The sequence below is a fragment of the Pristiophorus japonicus genome, chromosome 7 (assembly GCF_044704955.1).
Source record: "Pristiophorus japonicus isolate sPriJap1 chromosome 7, sPriJap1.hap1, whole genome shotgun sequence".
Lineage (NCBI taxonomy): Eukaryota > Metazoa > Chordata > Chondrichthyes > Pristiophoridae > Pristiophorus > Pristiophorus japonicus.
Window position 1 is genome coordinate 91730752 of NC_091983.1, and position 24584 is coordinate 91755335.

The following is a 24584-nucleotide window of genomic DNA, read 5'->3' on the forward strand; positions in this document are numbered from 1 at the left end:
AAATGTTTCCCATTGCTGTTCTACATCATAGTTTGCCAATATTGTTGGCCATTTTATTTTCCCAATTTCTATTCTCAGCCTCTTGATCAGCTTTTCTCAAATCTATTAAGCTGGTTTTCATCATACTTATGTCCTTCTCAATTATATTATGGTTACTATTGCCTAGATGTTCCTCTACTTTTACTTCTCATCTGCTCTGGTTCATTCACCATTACTAGATCCAATAATACATACCCCCTTGGGCTTTTTACATATTGGATTAGAAAGGAGTCCTGCACACGTTGTAGGAACTCCATTCCTTTATCCCCTTTACCTACCTCTTCTGTCCAATTAATATCTGGTTGAAATCTCCCATGATTATTCTACGTTTTTTACTCATTTCCCTAATTTGTCTGCTTATTTCTTCCTCCACCTCCTTTCTGTGATCAGGTGGTCTGTCGACTATGCCTATTGTGATTGATCCTTTATTATCTTCTAACTCTTATCTATATGGATTCTATTTTTGTCTTGCTGATAGCTGTGTCACTTTTTTTTCTACTGCCTTTGTTAACCCTAAAGTACAGCTACTCCATCTTTCCTTTTTCCCCCTCTTCTAAATGTTATATCCTGCAATGTTTAATTCCCAGTCCTGATTTTTCTGTACCCATGTTTCAGTAATTCCTACCATGCCTGGTTCCTCGCAACGCATAATTTCCCCCAGCTCCCCTGTTTTATTACGGACACAGTGCACAGCTGTACAGACAGTTTAACTCATTTGTAATAGGATTTCCCCTCTCTGTTTAACCATCTTTTTAGACTCCTGTATTATAACTCTCTATTCCCTTGCCATCAATGGACTCCCTTCCTTTATCCTTTCCTACGCTCTTTTTTTTTCCTGTTTTATTTATATTTAGGCATGTGTTTCTTTTAGATCTCCCCACCCCCCCATCTTACTAGTTTAAAGCTTTTGCCACCTCCCTATTTATCCTTTCTGCTTGGACACTGGTCCCATCCCAGTTCAGATAGAGCCTGTCCCATTGGTACAGCTCTTTCCTGTCCCAGAACTGGTGCCAGTGTCCCATGCACAGGAACCCCTCTTTCCCACATCAGCCCTTTAACCACGTTAATTTTCCTGATCTCTCTGCGATGCAAATTTGCACCTGACTTGGGCAATAATCCAGAGATTATCACTGAGATCCTGCTTTTTAATTTAGACCTAAACTCCTGATACACTCAGTCGGACCTCTTGCCTGTTCCTACCTATGTCATCTGTTCCAACATGGACAATGACAACTGGATTCACCCCCTCCCTTTCCAAGTTGCTGTCCAGCATCCATGAGATATCCCTTCCCCTGGCACTGGGTAGGCAACAGCTACTTTTGGGATTCTTGTTCTTGGCTGCAGAGTATGCTAATTATAGTGTCCACTACCACATTTCATTCTATTGTGCTCTTTCTCTTTCTCCTCTCCCCTTCTCCCCACCCTACCACCTGGACACAAGTCACACACCATCCTGACTTGAAAGTATATCACCGTTCCTTCATCGTAGTTGGGTCAAAATCTTGGAACTCCCTCCCTAACAGCACTGTGGGAGTACCTTCACTACATGGACTGCAGTGGTTCAAGAAGGTGGCTCACCACCAACTTCTTGGGCAATTAGGGATGGGCAATAAATGCTGGCCTTGCCAGTGACGCCCACATTCCATGAATGAATTTTTAAAAAAATCATCCTTTTTTCCCTGGCAGGTAATGTAGCTGATGCCTCCTTGTGTATCTACATGTCCCTGTATTAATTCTTCGAGATGGAGGCCACTTAATTTCCAAAGGATTTAGATACACTCAGGACCCACCTCCCTTCCTCTCCACAAGTTTGTACAGCTGCTGAGTTATTATGCATTTGTATAGAAATAAAATTGCAGAGATGACAAGGAAGAATATACTCAAGGCTAGAAATATAACAACCTGGATAATAGATTAACAAAAATCTTCTGTTTCAATGTCAGAAGTGCTAATCTAAATTCATGTTGTCAATACATTATTCCAAGTTAGCATTTGTAAAACAATAAAACGGGTATGTATTCTTGACGTAGCTTCATAACCTGGCATTGTGCTTTTAGATGCTGACTGAAGGTGAATTTATATTTCCAATATTTGTGTTTTTTCTAATTTCAATATAAATTCTTCCCATATGTATGTGAAATGATGCATATTGTTTCCCTCCTGTAAAGGCATTGTCCCTTTTTAAGAAAAGCTCTGCTTAATCAGGTGGGGTGGCCATCTCATTCTGCTGCAAATGAGACTAAGCAGCAGATTTTTCTCCCACGAGTTTTTTCCCCAAAAGATTCTTGAAAGAATGATCAGGGACTTCTTGAATGTCATGGCATTGTGGTCGATTTTGTTTATTATTCCGACTCCGGCTGCTTGTCGACTCTCTTTTTCAGAGACAAAACCTTCAACTTTCTTTACCCTACTCTGGAACGGCTTCCCTAAGCCCCGCCCCTGTCTTGCTAACTCTCGACATTTAAAAGCAGCCTCAAAATCTGTCTCTTTCCATGCTTTCAGTTATGTTCCCTAATGCAATTGCTGCTCACCATCTGTTGTCTCTGAAAATCCTTGGAACATTTACTACATGAATAAAAGTTGCTGTCCAGTCATTTTGAAGCTGCAAATCAACCAAACAAACTATGAATTTGAGATCAGCATGTTAGATCTCAATAGTATTCTGCTCAGGTAGCATCTTGGAAGTGTTCATTTTTTTGTTGCCAAGGCATAAAGGAAGCATCAGAGCCCTGGAAGTAATGCAGAGAAAGGGCACAAGGCTTACTGGTTGTGAAGGAATGTTTAATAAAACTTGGGACTACTACAGCTTTAACAGTAGGAGATTGAGATGTTAGAGGCATATGGTACGAAGTGAAATAGAAAAGATTAATCTGGTGCACTATTACATTTAAACCAAAACTGCAAAGCAAAGAGGAAGGATGCAATCTGGTAAAAAGGCAAGTTTAGGACTGATGTCAGGGAATAAAGAGGAAAGGTGTTCTGGGTGTGACACTGGCGATGAGGTTGTTGGATTGTATGGTGGGGTGCAGTTGGCTTCTGTCGGAGGGTGAGATAGCATGAGCTGCCTCATTTGTGGTCTCTCTTTGCCATTAGTGGTGCTGTTTTTCCATCTGACACCAGAACTTCTAAAGGATATGAGTAATGACTGTCACTGCTGGAAGGAAGTTGAAGCTCGACTCCTGCTGGTCCAAACTGATGTCCAGTTCCCATGCGCCATAGGAACATCGTTCTATTTCTTGGTCAGTTTAAAAAATCAAGAGTTAATGTGGTCTGTTGCTGGAATCGCCTTTTAACATTAGATATACAAGCTTGGAGCAGGCAACCATTTCCTAAATCCATAGATCTCACTTGTATACAATTCTTGAGTTGTAGATGTATACAATCTTAGCTAGGATGCCAGTTCATTTCAGTGTCTCCATGGAAAGAAGTGAGAAAACTCAGCCAGTTCTTCTAATTGGTACATAGAAACATAAACATACTAAAATAGGTGCAAGAGTAGGCCATGCGAGCCTGCACCGCCATTCAGTAAGATCATGGCTGATCATTCACCTCAGTACCTGTTTCCTGCTTTCTCTCCATACACCTTGATCCCTTTAGCCGTAAGGGCCATATCTAACTCCCTCTTGAATATATCCAATGAACTGGCATCAACAACTCTCTGCGGTAGGGAATTCCACAGGTTAACAACTGAGTGAAGAAGTTTCTCCTCATCTCAGTCCTAAATGGCTCACCTCTTAGCCTTAGACTGTGATCCCTGGTTCTGGACTCGCCCAACATCGGGAACATTCTTCTTGCATCTAACCTGTCCAGTCCTGTCAGAATTTTATGTTTCGATGAGATCCCTTCTCATTCTTCTAAACTCCAGTGAATACAGGCCCAATTGATCCAGTCTCTCCTCATAGGTCAGTCCTGCCATCCCAGGAATCAGTCTGGTGAACCTTCACTGCAGTCCCTCAATAGCAAGAACGTCCTTCCTCAGATTAGGGGACCAAAACTCAACACAATATTGCAGGTGAGGCCTCACCAAGGCTCTGTACAGCTGCAGCAATACCTCCCTGTTCCTATACTCAAATCTCCTAGCTGTCAAGGCCAACATGCCATTTGCTGCCTTCAACGCCTACTGTACCTGCATGCCAACCTTCAATGACTGATGTACCATGGCACCCAGGTCTTGTTGCACCTCCTCTTTTCCTAATCTGCCATTCTGATATTCTGCCTTTGTGTTTTTGCCCCCCAAAGTGGTTAACTTCACATTTATCCACATTATACTGCATCTGCCATGCATTTGCCCACTCGCCTAACCTGTCCAAGTCACCCTGCAACCTCTTGGTGTCCTCCTCACAGCTCACACCGCCACCCAGCTTAGTGTCATCTGCAAATTTGGAGATATTACACTCAATTCCTTCATCTAAATCCTTGATGTATATTGTAAATAGCAGTGGTCCCAGCACTGAGCCCTGCGGCACCCCACTAGTAACTGCCTGCCATTCTGAAAAGGACCCGTTTATCCTGACTCTGCTTCCCGTCTGCCAACCAGTTCTCTATCCACGTCAATACATTACCCCCAATACCATGTGCTTTAATTTTGTACACCAATCTCTTGTGTGGGACCTTGTCAAAAGCCTTTTGAAAGTCCAAATACACCACATCCACTGGTTCTCCCTTGTCCACTCTACTAGTTACATCCTCAAAGAATTCCAGAAGATTTGTCAAGCATGATTTCCCTTTCATAATTCCATGCTGACTTGGACTGATCCTGTCACTGCTTTCCAAATGTGTTGCTATTTCATCTTTAATAATTGATTCCAACATTTTCCCCACTCCTGATGTCAGGCTAACTGGTCTATAGTTCCCTGTTTTCTCTCTCCCTCCTTTTTTTTAAAAAGTGGTGTTACATTAGCTACTCTCCAATCCATAGGAACTCAACCATAGTCTATAGAATATTGGAAAATGACTACCAATGCATCCACTATTTCTAAGGCCACTTCCTTAGTCTGCATCCCAGAGCACTTATCAGGCCATGGGGATTTATCGGCCTTCAATCCCATCAATTTCTTTAACACAATTTCCTGACAAGGATTTCCTTCAGTTTCTCCTTGCTAGACCCTCGGTCCCCTGGTATTTCCGGAAGGTTATTTGTGTCTTCCTTTGTGAAGACAGCACCAAAGTATTTGTTCAATTGGTCTGCCATTTATTTGTTCCCATTATAAATTCACCTGATTCTGATTGCAAGAGACCTATGTTTGTCTTCACTGATCTTTTTCTCTTCACATACCTAAAGAAGCTTTTGCAGTCAGTTTTTATGTTCCAGCAAGCTTCCTCATACTCACTCTTCTCTTCTCCACCCCCCCCCCCTCCCCCCCGCCTCCTAATTAAACCCTTTGTCCTCCTCTGCTGAATTCTAAATTTCTCCCAGTCCTCAGGTTTGCTGCTTTTGCTGGCCAATTTATATGCCTCTTCCTTGGATTTAATACTATCCCTAATTTTCATTGGCCATGGTTGAGCCACCTTCCCTGTTATATTTTTACTCCAGACAGGGATGTATAATTGTTGTTCATCCATGTGCTCTTAAAATGTTTGCCATTGCCTATCCACTGTCAACCCCTTTAACTATCATTCGCCAGTCTATTCTAGCCAATTCATGTCTCATACCATCCAAGTTACCTTTTCTTAAGTTCAGGACCCTAGTCTCAATTAACTGTCACTCCATCTCAATGAAGAATTCTACCATAATTATGGTCATTCTTCCCCAAGGGGCCTCGCACAACAAGATTGCTAATTAGTCCTTTCTTATTACACATCACCCAGTCTAGGATGGCCAGCCCTCTAGTTGGTTCCTCGACATATTGGTCGAGAAAACTATCCCTAATACACTCCAGGAAATCCTCCTCCACCAGTTTGGTTAGCCCAATCTATGAAGATTAAAGTCGCCCATGATAACTGCTGTACCTTTATTGCATGCTTCCCTAATTTCTTGTTTGATGCTTCCCCAACCTCACTACTACTGTGGTCTGTACACAACTCCCACTAGCATTTTCTACCCTTTGGTATTCTGCAGCTCTACCCATACAGATTCCACATCATCCAAGCTAATGTCCTTCCTTACTATTGCATTACCTTACTAGTGCCCTTTACTGTATGTATGTAACTCAGCTGAGATCATGCTAGGCTCTGATGCCCTAAAATATGTAGCTATCACTCCAGCATAGTGTATTAATAGACATTTCCTCAGGCATTTAGACCAGGGATTTTTTTTTGGGGGGGGGGGGGGGGGGAAGAGAGGAGAGAGGTGGCGGGGAGAGGGGAAGCAAAGCAGCAGTGTCACTACTCCTCATAGGCAATCCCTTGGAATCGGAAGACTTGGTTCCACTCTTCGCATGAGTTCTTACGTGGCTGTATCCAATACGAGAACCTCAGTTTCACAGGTGAGACACATAGTTGTTGGGGGAAAGAGTGGGCAGGGAGTCTGGTTTGCTGCACGTTCCTTCCGCTGCCTGCGTTTGTTTTCTGCATGCTCTCGGCGACGATACTCGGAGCTCAGCGCCCTCACGAATGCACTTCCTCCACTTAAGGCGGTCTATGGCCAAGGACTCCCAGGTGTCAGTGGGGATGTCGCACTTTATCAGGGAGGCTTTGAGGGTGTCCTTGTAACGTTTCCTCTGCCTGCCTTTGGCTTGTTTGCTGTGGACGAGTTCCGAGTAGAGCGCTTGCTTTGGGAATCTCATGTCTGGCATGCGAACTGTGTGGCCTGCCCAGCAGAGCTGATCAAGTATAGTCAGTGCTTCAATGCTGGGGATGTTGGCCTGGACGAGGACGCTGATTGTGCATCAGTCTCCCAGGGGATTTGCAGGATCTTGCGGAGACATCGCTGGTGGTATTTCTCCAGTGACTTGAGGTGTCTACTGTACATGGTCCATGTCTCTGAGCCATACAGGAGGGCGGGTATTACTACGGCTCTGTAGACCATGAGCTTGGTGACAGAGTTTTGAGGGACTGATCTTCAAACACTTTTCCTCAGACGGCCAAAGGCCGCACTGGAGGCGGTGTTGGATCTCATCAATGCCTGCCCTTGTTGATAGGAGGCTCCCGAAATGGGGGAAGTGGTCCAGGGCCACGCCGTGGATCTTGATGTTTGGGGGGGGCAGTGCTGTGCGGCGAGGACCGGCTGGTGCAGGACCTTTGTCTTGCTAATGTTTAGCGTAAGGTCTGTGTGCACAGACGCAGGCATCGTCCGCGTACTGTAGCTCGAGGACAGAGTGGTCTTGGATCTTGGTGGAGACAGCGAATGTTGAACAACTTCCCACTGGTTCGGTAGTTTAGCTTCACTCCAGCAGGGAGCTTATCAACTGTGAGCTGGAGCATGGCAGCCAGGAAGATCGAGGGTTGGGGCGATGATGCAGCCCTGCTTGACCCCGGTCTGGACATGAATTGGGATTGCAGCTGTAAGATGGATGTCTGGGTCGCAGCTCTCTCGGGAGTTCCCCTGCAAGACAGCTCCTCGGCCCTCAACCTCCTCCCTCCCACTGCCTAAACTTCCCCAAGTCTGAGCCCTAATAGACCGCAATAGGGGGTCTTAAAGACTAAAATCGGCACCCTAACTCCTAACCCCAACCCCGCGATTCCCAAAAGTTCGGGCCTACCTTTGGCCTTCCGCCACACCGCACATCGGCGTTTCCTGGCACGATCTGGACCTCCTCACTTGGCATGATCTGGACCTCCTGGCTGGATCTCCTGCGGTGACTGTCACTACTAAGCCGATAAAAACACCAGTCTATTTTTTTAAGCTGTAATATTATGTGATGGCTCACACTTTAACCACTGACTATACTCCACTTGGCTAGGCATTGCTGTCCACCTTTGCATCAGTATATTAAAGTATGGGTGGCCAATAGGGTCAAATTGAAACACCTTTACATAAGAACTAGAGCAGTCGTAGGCTATTTGGCCCCTCGAGCCTGCTCTGCCATTTAATAAGATCATGGCTGTTCTGATTTTGGGCTCAGCTCCACTTCCCTATCCGCTCCCCATAACCCTTCACTCCCTTATTTAAAAATCTGTATCTCTACCTTTAAATATATTTAAATCACCCAGCCTCCACAGCTCTCTAGGGCAGAGAATTCCATAGATTTACATCCCGCTGAGAAGAAATTCCTCCTCATCGCAGTTCTAAATGGGCAACCCCTTATTCTGAAACTATGCCCCCAGTTCTAGACAAAATAGTTAAAATCTCAGTTTGTTTGAGGTAGTGATCATGAAATTTTAGCTGGGAATGTAACTTAAAATGTAAGCAATGTACTTATTATTTTGAAATTCTAGTTTTAATTAAGCTGTTAAATCTTGTAAGTTTGAGAAAAAAATGCACTTGAAGGGTAGGTTACATTGACCTAAATTAAGTAAAAATGTGTGCAAGTTTTTAAAAGTGCCAGTCCTTTTGCTGATTTTAATTTTAATTTTTAAGGGATACAGCAGGACAGGAAAGATTTCACACCATCACCACCTCCTACTACAGGGGAGCAATGGGAATCATGCTAGTCTATGACATCACAAATGCCAAAAGCTTTGAAAACATCAGCAAATGGCTGAGGAACATAGATGAGGTAAGATAACACTAACAATTCGACTACTTAAGCAATGTGTCCTCTTGTGATTATTGTTTTCGTCGGTGGGATGGGCTACTGCAAAGATCAGTTGCACTGCAGTACTTCCTTTTAAAGGTTAGTGCTAGCTCACTGAACTAATTTTTGCAAAACTGATGCACTGTGGCAGGACCTCCTAGAAACTTAACGGGTATGAAATTACTAAATTTGAAATTGGTACAATGTATTGGTTAGGTTGCATTTGAAAGTTAATGTACAGTGAAACTACAGATAGTCATTGACCTGAAACGTTAACTGTTTCTCTCTGCAGATGCTGTCTGACATGCTCAGTATTTCCAGCATTTTCTGTTTATTTTATATAGTGAAGCTTAACCGAGATTACCAGGAATGAGAAGTTAGTTATGAAAATTAATGCACCATTGTTTAAGTGCTCGGGTAGACTTGATGAGCCAAATGTGCTTTAATCTCTGGCTATGAAATCACTTTTTGTTTGATTATGCTCATGAAGTGTCTTGGACTTTTACTACATTTAAAGATGTTGTGTCACTGCAAGATGTTGAAACAATTGTTCTAAATCAGTACTAAATCTCTCCTTGCTTAACAATGTTTCATATTTCATGCATGTTTTTGGTGGCTGCACTTGCTTGATGTAAACACTGTTGATTTTAAGAAATATCTTGGTAATTACTGAAAGCAGCTTGCTTAATACTGGACTGTACATTTCTTAAGCACCTTCTGTGATTGTGAGACATGCTTCCGGAAGGGGGCGGTCTTGTGACAATGTTTTGTACCCGATATTGAGTACTTGGAGCAGGCAATTCCCTCAACTGGTGGGAGCTCATGCTGCACCATGCTTGTTCCTGATCACTTGGGACCTCTTGTGTGCCACTGCTGGCCAATGCTGTTTTAGTTGTAGTTATAATTTCACTCTAACTAACAAACTGGAACCATAACTTTCCCAGCTGTGTTTCTTTGTGCAAGCTGTTTAAGACTGGGTAGCTCAAATTAAGAATTAATTCCTGAGTTTAAAAAAAAAATCAGTGCAGAGTACTATTGGGCAAGTTAACTTAAAAGCCTATTAAGCCGGTAGTGAAACTCTTCATCATTCACCGTGCAGTTTATGTTGATGAGTCCTTCCTTGAGCCTCAGTTTGCCAAGTTGCCTTGGATCTGAATTTCTAGTCTATTTATAAAATTAAACTTGGGCGATTTTGAATTGTGTGGACGACTTTGAAATATGTATTTGTTTTGCTACCAGTGCCACGTGCTAGTCAGAGTAGGAATCGCAGGATAGCTCAGATGAATATGTGGCTTGAGGAGTGGTGCAGAAAGGAGGTATTCAAATTCCTGCGACATTGGAACTGGTTCTGGGGGAGGTGGGACTAGTACAAACAGGACGGTCTGCACCTGGGCAGGATGGGAACCAATGTCCTAGGGGGAGTGTTTGCTAGTGCTGTTGGGGAGGGGTTAAACTAATATGGCAGGGGGATGGGAACCAATGCAGGGAGACAGAGGGAAGTCGAATGGGAGCAGAAGCAAAAGAAGGAAAGTGGAGGGCAGAGAAACCTAAGGCAAAAATCAAAAAGGGCTACATTACAGCAAAATTCTAAAGGAGCAAAGTGTGTTAAAAAGACAAGCCTGAAGACTCTGCCTCAATGCGAGGAGTATTCATAATAAGGAGGACGAATTAACTGCACAAGCAGCAGTTAATGAATTGATATAATTGGCATTACGGAGACATGGCTCCAGGGTGACCAAGGCTGGGAACTCAACATCCAGGGGTATTCAACATTTCGGAAGGATAGACAAAGGAAGAGGTGGTGGGGTGGTGTCGTTGGTTTAAGAGGAAATTAACGCAATAGTAAGGAAGGACATTAGCTTGGATGATGTGGAATCTGTATGGGTGCAGCTGCAGAATACCCAAGGGCAGAAAACGCTAGTGGGAGTTGTGTACAGACCACCAAACAGTAGTAGTGAGGTTGGGACAGCATCAAAAAATAAATTAGGGATGCGTGCAATAAAGGTACAGCAGTTATCATGGGTGACTTTAATCTACATACAGATTGGGCTAACCAAACTGGTAGCAATACAGTGGAGGATGATTTCCTGGAGTGTTTTAGGGATGGTTTTCTATACCAATATGTCGAGGAACCAACTAGAGGGCTGACCATCTTAGACTGGGTGATGTGTAATGAGAGAGGATTAATTAGCAATCTTGTGTGTGGCCCCTTGGGGAAGAGTGACCATAATATGGTAGACTTCTTTATTAAGATGGAGAGTGACAGTTAATTCAGAGACTAGGGTCCTGAATTAAGGAAAGGTAACTTCGATGGTATGAGACATGAATTGGCAAGAATAGACTGGCAAAAAGGGTTGACTGGCGAATGATAGTTAAAGGATTGACGATGGATAGGCGATGGCAAACATTTAAAGATCATATGGATGAACTTCAACAATTGTACATCCATGTCTGGTGTAAAAATAAAACGGGGAAGGTGGCTAAACCGTGGCTAACAAAGGAAATTAAGGAAGAGGCATATAAATTGGCTGGAAAAAATAGCAAACCTGAGGACAGGGAGAAATTCAGAATTCAGCAGAGGATGACAAAGGGTTTAATTAGGAGGGGGGAAAATAGAGTATGAGAGGAAGCTTGCCGGGAACATAAAAACTGACTGCAAAAGCTTCTCTCGATATGTGAAGCGAAAAAGATTAGTGAAGACAGACATGGGTGCCTTGCAATCAGAATCAGGTGAATTTATAATGGGAGACCAGTTGAACAAATACTTTGGTTCTGTCTTCACGAAGGAAGGCACACACTACCTTCCGCAAGTACTAGGAGACAGAGGGTCTAATAAGGAGGAACAAAAGGAAATCCTTATTAGGCGGGAAATTGATGGGATTGAAGGCCGATAAATCATCGGGGCCTGATAGTCTGCATCCCAGAGTACTTAAGGAAGTGGCCCTAGAAATAGTGGATGCATTGGTGATCATTTTCCAACAGTCTATTGACTCTGGATCAGTTCCTATGGACTGGAGGGTAGCTAATGTCACACCCCTTTTTTTTTATAAAGAGGGCTAGAAAACGGCTAATTATAGACCAGTTAGCCTGACATTAATAGTGGGGAAAATGTTGGAATCAATTAAAGATGAAATAGCGCATTTGGAAAGCAGTGACAGGTTCGGTCCAAGTCCACATGGATTTATGAAGGGGAAATCATGCTCGACAAATCTTGCATTTTTTGAGGATGTAACTAGTAGAGTGGACAAGGAAGAACCAGTGGATGTGGTGTATTTGGATTTTCAAAAGGCTTTTGACATGGTCCCACACGAGATTGGTGTGCAAAATTAAAGCACATGGTATTGGGGGTAATGTATTGACGTGGATCGAGAACTGGTTGGCAGACAGGAAGCAGTCAGGATAAACGGGTCCGTTTCAGGATGGCAGGCAGTGACTAGTGGGGTGCTGCAGGGCTCAATGCAGGGACCCCAGCTATTTACAATATACATTAATTTAGATGAAGGAATTGAGTATAATATATCAAGTTTGCAGATGACACTAAGCTGGGTGGCGGTGTGAGCTGAGGGGAGGCTGCAGGGTGACTTGGACAGGTTAGGTGAGTGGGCGGATGCAGTATAATGTGGATAAATGTGAGGTTATCCACTTTGGGGGCAAAAACATGAAGGCAGTATATTATCTGAATGGCAGCAGATTAGGAAAAGGGGAGGTGCAACGAGACCTGGATGTCATGGTACATCAATCATTTAAAGTTGGCTTGCCGGTACAGCAGGTGGTGAAGGCAAATGGTATGTTGGCCTTCATAGCTTGGGGATTTGAATATCGGAGCAGGGAGGTCTTGCTGCAGTTGCACAGGTCCTCGGTGAGGCCTCACCTGGAATATTCAGTTTTGGTCTCCTAATCTGAGGAAGGACGTTCTTGCTATTGAGGGAGTGCAGCTAAGGCTCACCAGACTGATTCCTGGGATGGCAAGACTGGATTAACTGGGCCTGTACTCACTGGAGTTTAGAAGGATGAGAGGGGATCTCATAGAAACATATAAAATTCTGATGGGATTGGACAGGTTAGATGCAGGAAGAATGTTCCTGATGTTGGGGAAGTCCAGGACCAGGGGACATAGTCTAAGGATAAGGGGTTTAGGACTGAGGAGAAACTTCTTCACTCAGAGTTGTTAACCTGTGGAATTCCCTACTGCAGAGAGTAGTTGATGCCAGTTCATTGGGTATATTCAAAAGGGAGTTAGATATAGCCCTTACGGCTAAAGGGATCAAGGGGTATGGAGCGAAAGCAGGAAAGGGGTACTGAAGTGAATGATCAACCATGATCTTATTGAATGGTGGTGCAGGCTCGAAGGGCCAAATGGCCTGCTGCACCGATTCTGTTAAAGTTCCTTCCATATATTCATCACTGATGAATAATTTCTTGACCTTGATCTTGTGACTTGTATTCCACTCTTCTGGCTAAATAGTTCAAAGGGAAGGGCTATGTTAATCGCAGCTCTACATAAACGGTCTTTCCTCTGGGCATCCTCTTTATTAGGAAAGGGCCATAAAGATGTAAATATACATGTCTCGGGAAAGCTCATCTTTCTGATTTACTTTGAACAATGCCATTGGTGCTAAATTGCATTGTTGATGAAAAATGCTAGTGCAGATTTTTATACAAAAATTACAAATACACTGGACCAATTGTATCTATGCATGGACTTTATTTTTTTTTAAATAGGAACCATCTAGCAAAGGTTGTATTTATCGGAACTATTCAAACATAGAAACCATTTATGAAGGTTGCTAGAATTCAGGCTTGATTGGTGCTATTGAGGAGGAAGAATGCTAACCACATTCTGTGCATTTGTTACTGGAAACATCAATGAGGACTATTGTGAAAATGTTGAATACGTGAAGAATGATTCTTAACATGAAGCAGTTGTTTCATAGGAGCTGAGGTGTTTTGGCTTGTCTGCAATAAACATTTTTTTTAATAACCAGTATGTAAAGCAAATAATCTCCCTTTCACTCAAATATTTTCTGTGTTCTTAATTGCTTTAATTATGCAAAACTATGCTTCTGTTTGATTTCTCTTCCCCCCCCCCCCCCCCCCACCCCCAACCTCCCCACGCACTCTATCCTAAAGCTAAAAGTAGCATGTAATCTGCCTACCATGTAATTAGTTGCACAGGAGCCACATATTTATAGTTGTCATCTTGGCATTGGGGTTTGATGCTGATTTTGAAGTACTTTTGATGATAACACCCTGGGACAACCAAATTCAGAGTTTCATCCAGGATGAGGAGTAACTCCAGAGGCTGCATGGTACATCATTGGGTCCACTATGACCATACAGGAGATGCAATTTGGTGGTGACCAATGGCAGGATCATGGACTTTCAATGGTGGCTTGAAAGGGAAAAAGTAGCACTCCCTGTGGGAGTGTTGCAAAATATGAATAGAATGGCAGCATGCTGGGAAGTTAAGAGTTGGCACTAGTAAATATAGGGGTGGTGCCAGAACACTGGAGGATTGCAAGTGTTACAACCTTGTTCCAAAAAGGGGCCAAGATTAAACCAGTCAGTTTAACATCAAAGGTGGGGAATCTTTTCGTAACTTGTTAACAGCCACTTGAACAAGCTTGGACTGAAAGAGCCAGCACAGATTTGTTGAGGGCAAATATGTTGTTTTTTTTTTTGAATGGAGGATGGATGAGGGCATAATTGAAGCCCATGGGATGAAAGGGACAGTAGCAGCATGGATACAAAATTGGTTAATGGATAGAGTTGTTTTTCAGACTGGAGGGACGATGCGGTTGTGGTCCCCAGGGTTCAGTCCTCGGATAACTAGCTTTTGAACTGGAGGATCTTGGGGATACAGGGTACAATTTCAAGGTTTGCAGATGGCGCAAAACTTGGAACGGTAGTGAAGAGCAAGGACAGAGACCGGCTGGACTGACAAATTGCAGTTTAAATTCAAAGCACAGAAGTGTGTGGTGATTCATTTTGGCAGGAAGAATGAGAGAAAACAAGTTCAATGGTACAATTTTGCAGGGGTGCAAGAACAGAGACCTATGGGTGTTTGTGCACAAATCATTGATGGTGGCAGGCCAAGTTAACAAAGCAGTTAATGAAGCATATGAGAATCTGGGCTTTATTAATAGAGGCATAAGAGTACAAAAGCCAGGAAGTAATGCTAAACCAATACGAAACACTAGTTCGGCCCCAGCTAGAGTATTGTGTCCAATTCTGGGCATCACATTTTAGGAAGGATGTGAAGACTTTGAAGAGGTTACAGAAGAGATTTACGAGAGTGATTCCAGGCATGAGAGAATACAGCTATGTGGATGGTCTAGAGAAGCTGTGGTTCTCCTTGGCGCAGAGAAGGTTGAGGAGATTTGATTTAGATTTAAACTCGTGAAGGGCTTGCAGTAAATAAAGAGCAACTGTTTCCAATGGCTGAAGGGTCGGTAACCAGATCGCACTGATTTAAGGTGATTTAATGGCAAAAGAACCAGAGACAACATGAGAAACTAATTTTACAAGAGTGGTTAGCATTTGGAATGCAATGCCTGATGGTGGTGGAAATGTATTCCGTTCAACCACTTCCATTTGTATCGCACCCTTAACGCAGTAAAATGTTCCAAGGTGCCTCATGAGGGTTATCAAATAAAATTTGACACTAAGCCACATGAGATATTGGGACACATGACCAAAAGCTTGGTCAGAGGTAGGTTTTATGGAGGAGAAAGATGTAGAGGTTTAGGGAGGGAATTCCATAGGTTAGGTCCTAGACAGCTGGAGGCACTGCTGCCAATGGTGGTGACTTTACAATCAGGGATGCACAAGAAGCCAGAATTGGAGCACTGAGATCTTGAAGTGTTATAGGGCTGGCAGAGGCTATAGAGATGGGGAGGGATGCGATTATGGAGAGACTTGTAAACAATGACTTTTTTAATGGGAACCAATGTAGATCCGTGAACACAAGGGTGATGGGTAAATGGGACTTCCAAGGAGCGAGTTAAAATATGGGCAGCAGAGTTTTTTGGATGAGCTTGAGTTTATGTAGGGTGGGAGATGGGAGGCATGCCAGGAGAGCATTGGAATAATCTAGAGGTAACAAAGACATGGATTAGGGTTTTGGAGGCAGGAGCAGTCTCTTCCAATAGTAGCTTTCAAAAAGGATATATAAATACTTGAAGGAGAAAAAATTTCTGGCATATGGGGAGGGAATGGGACTGACTGGATTGCTCTTTGAAAGGGCTGACACTCAATGGGCTGACTGACTGCACTGTACTATTCTGATTGATGCAGAAACATAGGGTCCAAGTTTCCACACGATAAAAAACGGGCGCCCCTCCGAGCTGGGCGGCGGGAAAAAAAACGGGCAATTCTGGAGCGCCCTGCAGCTCCTTGTCTGTTTGGCGCGGTGCCCAGAGGAGTGGAGCCTACACTCGTGCCGATTTTGTAAGTGGGAGGGGGCGGGTACCATTTAAATTAGTTTTTTTCCTGCCGACAACGCTGCGCGTGTGCGTTGGAGCGTTCGCGCACGCGCAGTGTGAAGGAAACATTGGCATTCGGCCATTTTTGTAGTTCTTTGTACCTGTTTAATTTTTGAACATTTTTTAATAAAAGCACATTGCCATCAGCACTGAGGCTTCTTGCAGCACTGAGAAGGCTCCAGGAAGCCTCAAAGTTGAGGCAGCCGTTTCCCTCCCCCTCCCCGCCCGCTGTCGGGAACAAACGGCTGCCACATTCTCCCTGGCTGAAGTACTTTCACACAGGAAGGAAGATGGTTTATTTAATCTTTTCTTTGCTTATAAATGTTTATTCAGATTGAATTTATTTGTATAATATTTGTAGAAGTATAAATAAGGATTTATTATAGAATTTAATGACTTCCCTTTCCCCCCCCCCCCACCTCGTTCTGGACGCCTAATTTGCAACCTGCGCCTGATTTTTCAAATGTGTAGACAAGGTTTTTTCTGTTCCACAAAAATCTTCACTTGCTCCATTCTAAGTTAGTCTGGAGTACGTTTTCACTCTGGAAACTTTGAAATCAGGCGTCAGTGGCCAGACACTCCCCCTTTTGAAGAAAAAATTCTGTTCCAAAGTGGAACTGTTCTAACTGACTAGAACTGCAGAAAAAAAATGTGGAGAATTGCGATTTCTAAGATAGTCCGTTCTCCACCAGTTGCTCCTAAAAATCGGGCGCAAATCATGTGGAAACTTGGGCCCATAGACATAGAAAATAAGTGCAGGAGTAGGCCATTCGGCCCTTCGAGCCTGCACCTCCATTCAATGAGTTCATGGCTGAACATGCAACTTCAGTACCCCATTCCTGCTTTCTCACCATACCCCTTGATCCCCCTAGTAGTAAGGACTACATCGAACTCCTTTTTGAAATATATTTAGTGAATTGGCCTCAACAACTTTCTGTGGTGGAGAATTCCACAGGTTCACCACTCTCTGGGTGAAGTTTCTCCTCATCTCGGTCCTAAATGGCTTATCCCTTATCCTTAGACTGTGACCCCTGGTTCTGGACTTCCCCAACATTGGGAACATTCTTCCTGCATCTAACCTGTCTAACCCAGTCAGAATTTTAAATGTTTGAGATCCCCTCATTCTTCTGAACTCCAGTGAATACAAGCCCAGTTGATCCAGTCTTTCTTGATCAGTCTGGTGAACCTTCGCTGCACTCCCTCAATAGCAAGAACGTCCAAGTTAGGAGACCAAAACTGTACACAATACTCCAGGTGTAGCCTCACCAAGGCCCTGTACAACACCAGTAACACCTCCCTGCCCCTGTACTCAAATCCCCTCGCAATGAAGGCCAACATGCCATTTGCTTTCTTAACCGCCTGCTGCACCTGCATGCCAACCTTCAATGACTGATTTACCATGACACCCAGGTCTGGTTGCACCTCTCCTTTTCCTAATCTGTCACCCTTCAGATAATAGTCTGTCTCTGTTTTTACCACAAGTGGATAACCTCACATTTATCCACATTATACTTCATCTGCCATGCATTTGCCCACTCACCTAACCTATCCAAGTCACTCTGCAGCCTCATAGTATCCTCTCAGCTCACACTGCCACCCAACTTAGTGTCATCCGCAAATTTGGAGATACTACATTTGATCCCCTCGTCTAAATCATTAATGTACAATGTAAACAGCTGGGGCCCCAGTACAGAACCTTACGGTACCCCACTAGTCACTGTCTGCCATTCTGAAAAGTACCCTTTTACTCCTACTCTTGGCTTCCTGTCTGCCAACCAGTTCTCAATCCATGTCAGCACACACTCCCCAATCCCATGTGCTTTAACTTTGCACATTAATCTCGTGTGGGACCTTGTCGAAAGCCTTCTGGAACTCCAAATACACCACATCAACTGGTTCTCCCTTGTCCACTCTACTGGAAACATCCTCAAAATTCCAGAAGATTTGTCAAGCATGATTTTCCTTTCACAAATCCATGCTGACTTGGACCAATCATGTCACCTCTTTCCAAATGCACTGCTATGACATCCTTAATAATTGATTCCATCATTTTACCCACTACCGATGTCAGGCTGACCGGTCTATAATTCCCTGTTTTCACTCGCCCTCCTTTTTAAAAGTGGGGTTACATTGGCTGCCCTCCACTCCATAGGAACTGATCCAGAGTCAATGGAATGTTGGAAAATGACTGTCAATGCATCTGCTATTTCCAAGACCACCTCCTGAAGTACTCTGGGATGCAGATCATCAGGCCCTGGGGATTTATCGGCCTTCAATCCCATCAATTTCCCCAACACAATTTCCTGACTAATAAGGATTTCCCTCAGTTCCTCCTTACTAGACCCTCTGACCCTTTTTATATCCGGAAGGTTGTTTGTGTCTTCTTTAGTGAATACCGAACCAAAGTACTTGTTCAATTGGTCTGCCATTTCTTTGTTCCCAGTTATGACTTCCCCTGATTCTGACAGCAAAAAACCTACATTTGTCTTTACTCACGTTTTTCTCTTTACATATCTATAGAAGCTTTTGCAGTCTGTTTTAATGTTCCCTGCAAGCTTCCTCTTGTACTCTTATTTTCCCTGCCCTAATCAAACCCTTTGTCCTCCTTTGCTGAGTTCTAAATTTCTCCCAGTCCCTGGGTTCGCTGCTATTTCTGGCCAATTTGTATGCCACTTGCTTGGCTTTAATACTATCCCTGATTTCCCTTGATAGCCACGGTTGAGCCACCTTCCCTTTTTTATATTTACGTCAGACAGGGATGTGCAATTGTTGTAGCTCATCCATGCGGTCTCTAAATGTCTGCCATTGTCCATCCACTGTCAACCCCTTAAGTATCATTTGCCAATCTATCCTAGCCAATTCATGCCTCATACCTTCAAAGTTACCCTTTAAGTTCTGGACCATGGTCTCTGAATTAACTGTTTTATTCTCCATCCGAATGTAGAATTCCACCATATTATGGTCACTCTTCCCCAAGGGGCCTTGCACAACGAGATTGCTAATTAATCCTCTCTCATTACACAACACCCAGTCTAAGATGGCCTCCCCCCTAGTTGCTTCCTCGATTTTATATTGGTCTAGAAAACCATCTCTTATGCACCTCCACTGTATTGCTTCCAGTTTGGTTAGCCCAATGTATATGCATATTAAAGTCACCCATGATAACTGCTGCACCTTTATTGCATGCACCCCCAATTTCCTGTTTGATGCTGTCCTCAAACTTACTACTATATGGTGGTCTGTACACAACTCCCACGAGTGTTTTCTGCCCCTTGGTATTCTGTAGCTCCACCCATACCGATTCCACATCATCCAAGCTAATGTCTTTCCTTACAATTGCATTAATTTCCTCTTTAACCAGCAACGCAACCCTGCCTCCGTTTCCTTTGTCCATCCTTCCTAAATGTTGAATACCCTTGGATGTTGAGTTCCCAGCCTTGGTCACCCTGGAGCCATGTCTCTGTGATGCCAATCACATCCTATCTGTTAACTGCTATCTGCACAGTTAATTCATCCACCTTATTCCGAATACTCCTCACATTGAGGCACAGAGCCTTCAGTCTTGCCTTTTTTACACACTTGGACCCTTTTGAATGTTGCTGGAAAGTGGCCCTTTTTTTGTCTTGGGTTTCTCTGCCCTCCACTTTTACTCATTTCCTTTCTGTCTTTTGCTTCTGTCTTTTTGTTTCCCTCTGTCTCCCTGCATTGGTTCCCATCCCACTGCCATATTAATTTAACTCCTCCCCAACAGCACTAGCAAACACTCCTTCTAGAACATTGGTTCCAGTCCTGCCTCGGTGCAGACCGTCCGGTTTGTACTGATCCCACCTCCCCCAGAACCGGTTCCAATGCCCCAGGAATTTGAATCCCTCCCTGCTGCACCATGTGTGGGAGTGATGTACAGTGTGAAAAGGCACTTTGGATTTGTGTGCTCCAGATTCAGTTATAGAATGCACTACATCACCTAAGTCACCATCTCAAACTTCAGTAGTTTGAATGACCAGCCCATTTGGCACACACAAATATGCAATACAATAAGAAATGCACTAAATACCCCAGAGCATGTTATGGTTCATCTGGTCCTGTTGTTAATAATCATTTGGTTCAAGAGGATGCAATTGAAAAATAAGTTAGAAGGATAAAGATTAATTGAGAGTAATCAGATTAGAGGGGAATAAAATGACAATCATAAAATGAGGCTTCTGATCACTCGCTGGTTTGGTTTGTACAATGTGTATCCAGTAGGATTGAGGATCCTGGAAGCAAGGATATGCCCTCTTGCTGTGCTCCTGTGAAAGACAGCAGGCAGTATTGCTTGATGGTTTTATTCCTGCAACCACTAATGCCAACTATATTTTTCCACAGGCAATGTCCTATCACCTGCATTACACTTGGCTAGCCCACCATGGAGCAACTGATCCAATTCAAAGCAACTTTTTTTTAAAAAAAGCTGCTGATCCTGAGCATGCCTGTGATTCTTTGCTCCCACAAACACTAGTCAGCAAACTTTGACCTCTGCTTTCACACCATGCCCAGGACACTAATGCTGCTGTTTCTTTGACCAATTTTGTAGAGAATAACAGAAAAGTAAAATGAGGGGAGGACAAAAAGTAAAGGACAGTGGAAACAGCATGGTCCTCGGATTCCAAAAACCACATGTTTGGGAGTTGAATGCAGTGTGTGAAATTGTGATTCTGACCAACTCTAGCAGTTTACCCTCCCACAACCTACTCAACAGGGATCATGTCCACTGCTCTTAGTTATGTTTGCTTTACAAAAATGAAATTGGGCAAATTCAAAAGAAAACTCGCCGAGACTCTCTTGATGTCCTGGTTACAGAACTTGAGTGTGAGATGGAGCATTGCAGCAAGGAAGATAGTGAAGAGGGTTTGCACAATTACTCAACTCTGCTTGACCCCAATCCGGATGTGGGTTGGGTCTATGGTGGATCTGTTGGTCAGGATCATGTGGAGGATGGTGACAAACTTTTGGGGGCAGCCGAAATGGAGGACGCTCCATAGTCCCTTGCGGCTAACGGTATCAAAGGCCTTTGAGGTCAAAGAGGGCCATGTACAAGGCTTGATGCTGTTCCCTGCATTTCTGTTGTAGCTGTCATGCCGTGAAGGTCTCCGCAAGATCCTGCAAATCAACTGAGGATAGACACACCACCGTCTGTGTTCTCGATCAGGCCAATATCCCCAGCATCGAAGCACTGACCACATTCGACCAGCTCCGTTGGGCGGGCCACATTGTCCGCATGCCCAACGCTAGACTTCCAAAGCAAGCGCTCTACTCGGAACTCCTACATGGCAGGTGATCCCCAGGTGGGCAGAGGAAACTTTTCAAGGACACCCTCAAAGCCTCCTTGATAAAGTGCAACATCCCCACCTGGGAATCCCTGGCCAAAGACCGCTCTCAGTGGAGGAAGAGCAACCGGGAGGGCGCTGAGCACCTAGTGTCTCGTCGCCGAGAGCGTGCAGAAAACAAGTGCAGACAGCGGAAGGAGCGTGTGGCAAACCAGACTCCCCACCCACCCATTCCTTCAACGACTGCTGTCCCACCTGTGACAGAGACTGTAATTCCTGTATTGGACTGTACAGTCACCTAAGAACTCGCTTTGAGTGGAAGCAAGTCTTCCTCGGTTTTGAGGCACTGCCTTTGATGACAGGACTTGTGCTTAAAATATCATAAAGCAACTAAGTGGAATGCATGTGCAAGAGTCGCATTGAAAGTCTATAGTAAACCCAATTCAATATTTGTCTAGAACACTTCCCACAGATGGCTCTACCTTCTATTCTTGGCTTCTACCAATGCACCCCCTGCCCCCCCCCAAAAAAAATATACCTGTTGGTCAAATTTCAATTTGAATCGGAAAATCAAATGTGAATTGAGAAAAATTACTGTTGCAGCCTAAATGCTATCACTAATGCATTAAATTTACTGAAACGATAAATCAGGTGATGAACACGAGGTACAAATATTGCACATCTTGTTATCTTGTGTAATATTCACCTGCCATTTTGTTAACATTAATTACATTTGTCTAGCTGCACCTGACCTCTGATCTTGTGATGTACGAAAAATACAAATCCTAAACACGAAAGGCTTCTGCCTTGTATTGGATAAGTAGTTTTGGCATGCTATCTTTTTTTAAACCATGAACTACAGCTTTCAATTGTCAGTTTCCTGTGCTTAAGGCTGTTCCATGAGTGTTCAACCCATGTCCATCTATTTCTGAGGTGAAACAAACTTCTTGCTGTATACCATGCTTCAAAATTTCTGCCAATTATGGGTGTGTATTGGCTAGAGTGCAGCATCTTGTGGCATGCCCCATTGGTTAGACGTTTCCTTCAACCTTCAGCTCAGTGTTTTTTTGCTCTGGAAGTGCAAGCTGATAGTGCAGCAAGGGCAATTGGGCATATGGGGCCAGCAGTGTATCTCCATAACCAATGAGTTTTAAGGGTTGCGAAAGAAAGAGGAACCGCAGAAAAGGAAATAATGTTAATTTGTGTCAAATCGGGTACAGAAAGATGAATATAAACCGAAAGGAAAAGTAAGAAACAATTAAAAATTTTGAAAATCTCATTTTACTAACTGCAGGAAAGAGACTCCACAATTTAAATTGTTCCCTTTCGGGGCCACAAATGTTGATTGGCTTTGTATTAATAATTCTTACATCATTAAATGGGTACTTGTGCTGGTTGCCAGCCACAGCTTTCTGCAGTAAGTTTAATAGGCAATTAAAGTGAAAATGCATAACGTCGTGAAAATCACAGCGGTTGAACGTGACAGTCCGTTTTCACGAGGTTGCAGATGTCACTCCGTTTTTGCAAGGCTAACACCGGAGCAGCGCGTCGTCCAGCAGTTTGTGGCAATTTGCAATTCACAGACCGTCTCTCCCTCGCCACAAGCTGCTGGACGATTTACACTTGAGGCGGTGAGCACCATTAAGCTGCTGTTTTGGCAGCAGATTCTGGGCCATGGTGTCCAGTGTAACTGGATTACCGTTCTGCATTCTCGAGATGGTTTGTGAGAAATCCTGACCCAATGTGAAAGCATTTTCTCTTTGTGTTTTCTTTTTGTGCTGTCACAAGTTGCATAGTATTTATCAAGATTCAATCAATTCTGGTTTCCATATTTTAAAAAGGATATAGAAATGCTGGAGATGGTGCCATAAAAATTTGCAAGGATGTCTGAACTGAACAGCCTGGGGCAATTTCTTCTAGAAAAACAATTTGAAAGGTGACATGATGGAGGTTTTTTAATTTTGAAGGGGTATGATAGGGTTGAGGTCGAGAAGATATTTGTCACTTGTGGGTGAGTCCAAAACTTGGGGCCATAAATAAAGATAGTCAGGGGACAGGTAGCAGAATGGATAACAAGCTGACAACAAAACATGAGTAGGGCTTAAACTCAAGATTGCTAAAAGGTGGGGAGTGGTGTCCCACAAGGATTCGTGCTGGGACCATTTGCAGCAACGATTTGGACTGTGAAATTGGAAGTACTTTTTCAATATTTGCACATGACACCAAATTGGAGGTAGTTAATTTGGAGAAGGACTGACACAATGCAAGATGGCGTTAATAAACTTGCAGAATGAGCATGGAATTAGCAAATGAACACAACGGAGGTACTACATTTTGGTAGGAAGAATAAGGCGGCCACATAACTCTTTCGAAAATAAGTGTCTAAATGATCTAACAAGGATCTCAGTACAGATACACACGCAAACAAAGCGCTAATTCATTTCGAGAGTGATAGAATTGAAAAGTAGGAGTAATGTTGAACTTGTGTAGAATCTTGGTTAGATCACACTTGTGCTGTGAACAGTTCATATAAATAGGATATAGACACACTGGAGAAGATGCAAAATGGGAATTGACATTGAACAGGCTCTTTAATCTAGAAAAAAGACTGACTGGTAACTTGATTGAGGTTTTTAAGATTGCGAAAAGATTTTATGGTATAGATGTAGCAAGGATGCTTCAAATCGTCGGCAAGACGAACTCGGGGGGCCATAAATCAAGATAGTAACTAATAAGTACAACAGAGAATTTAGGAGAAGCTTTTATTAGAATGGTTAGAATATGGAAGTTGCTGCCACAAGGAGTGGTTGAGGTGACTAGCATAGATGCATTTAATGGGAAGCTCGATAAACTCACTAGAGAAAAAAATAGGATATGTTGATGGGGTTAGATTAAGTAGGGTGGGAGGAGGCTCATGTGGAGCATAAACACTGACCAGGACCAGTTGGGCCAAATGGCCCTTTGGTGCTGTAAATTCTGTGTAATTGTAAAATAGAATTTTTTTCTTAACTTTCATAGTGGATTTGGAGTGTCTACTTGACGTCTCATCCAAAAGTGCCCAAATTAACTCTACCTATTCTGAACAAAATGATCTTGTGGCACACTTCAAGGAAGAGAGTTCTTTAGTTGGCTTCAACATT

At 43.4% G+C, this 24584-nt stretch overlaps 1 protein-coding gene across 1 annotated transcript in view; it reads left to right on the forward strand.

The window, feature by feature from the left end:
• rab10 (RAB10, member RAS oncogene family) overlaps nt 1-24584 on the forward strand; it is an 81105-nt gene that overhangs the window by 42307 nt on the left and 14214 nt on the right. The window contains exon 3 of the mRNA XM_070885136.1: nt 8498-8636. Within this exon, the coding sequence (XP_070741237.1) occupies nt 8498-8636 (139 nt within the window). The remainder of the gene's footprint in view (nt 1-8497; nt 8637-24584) is intronic.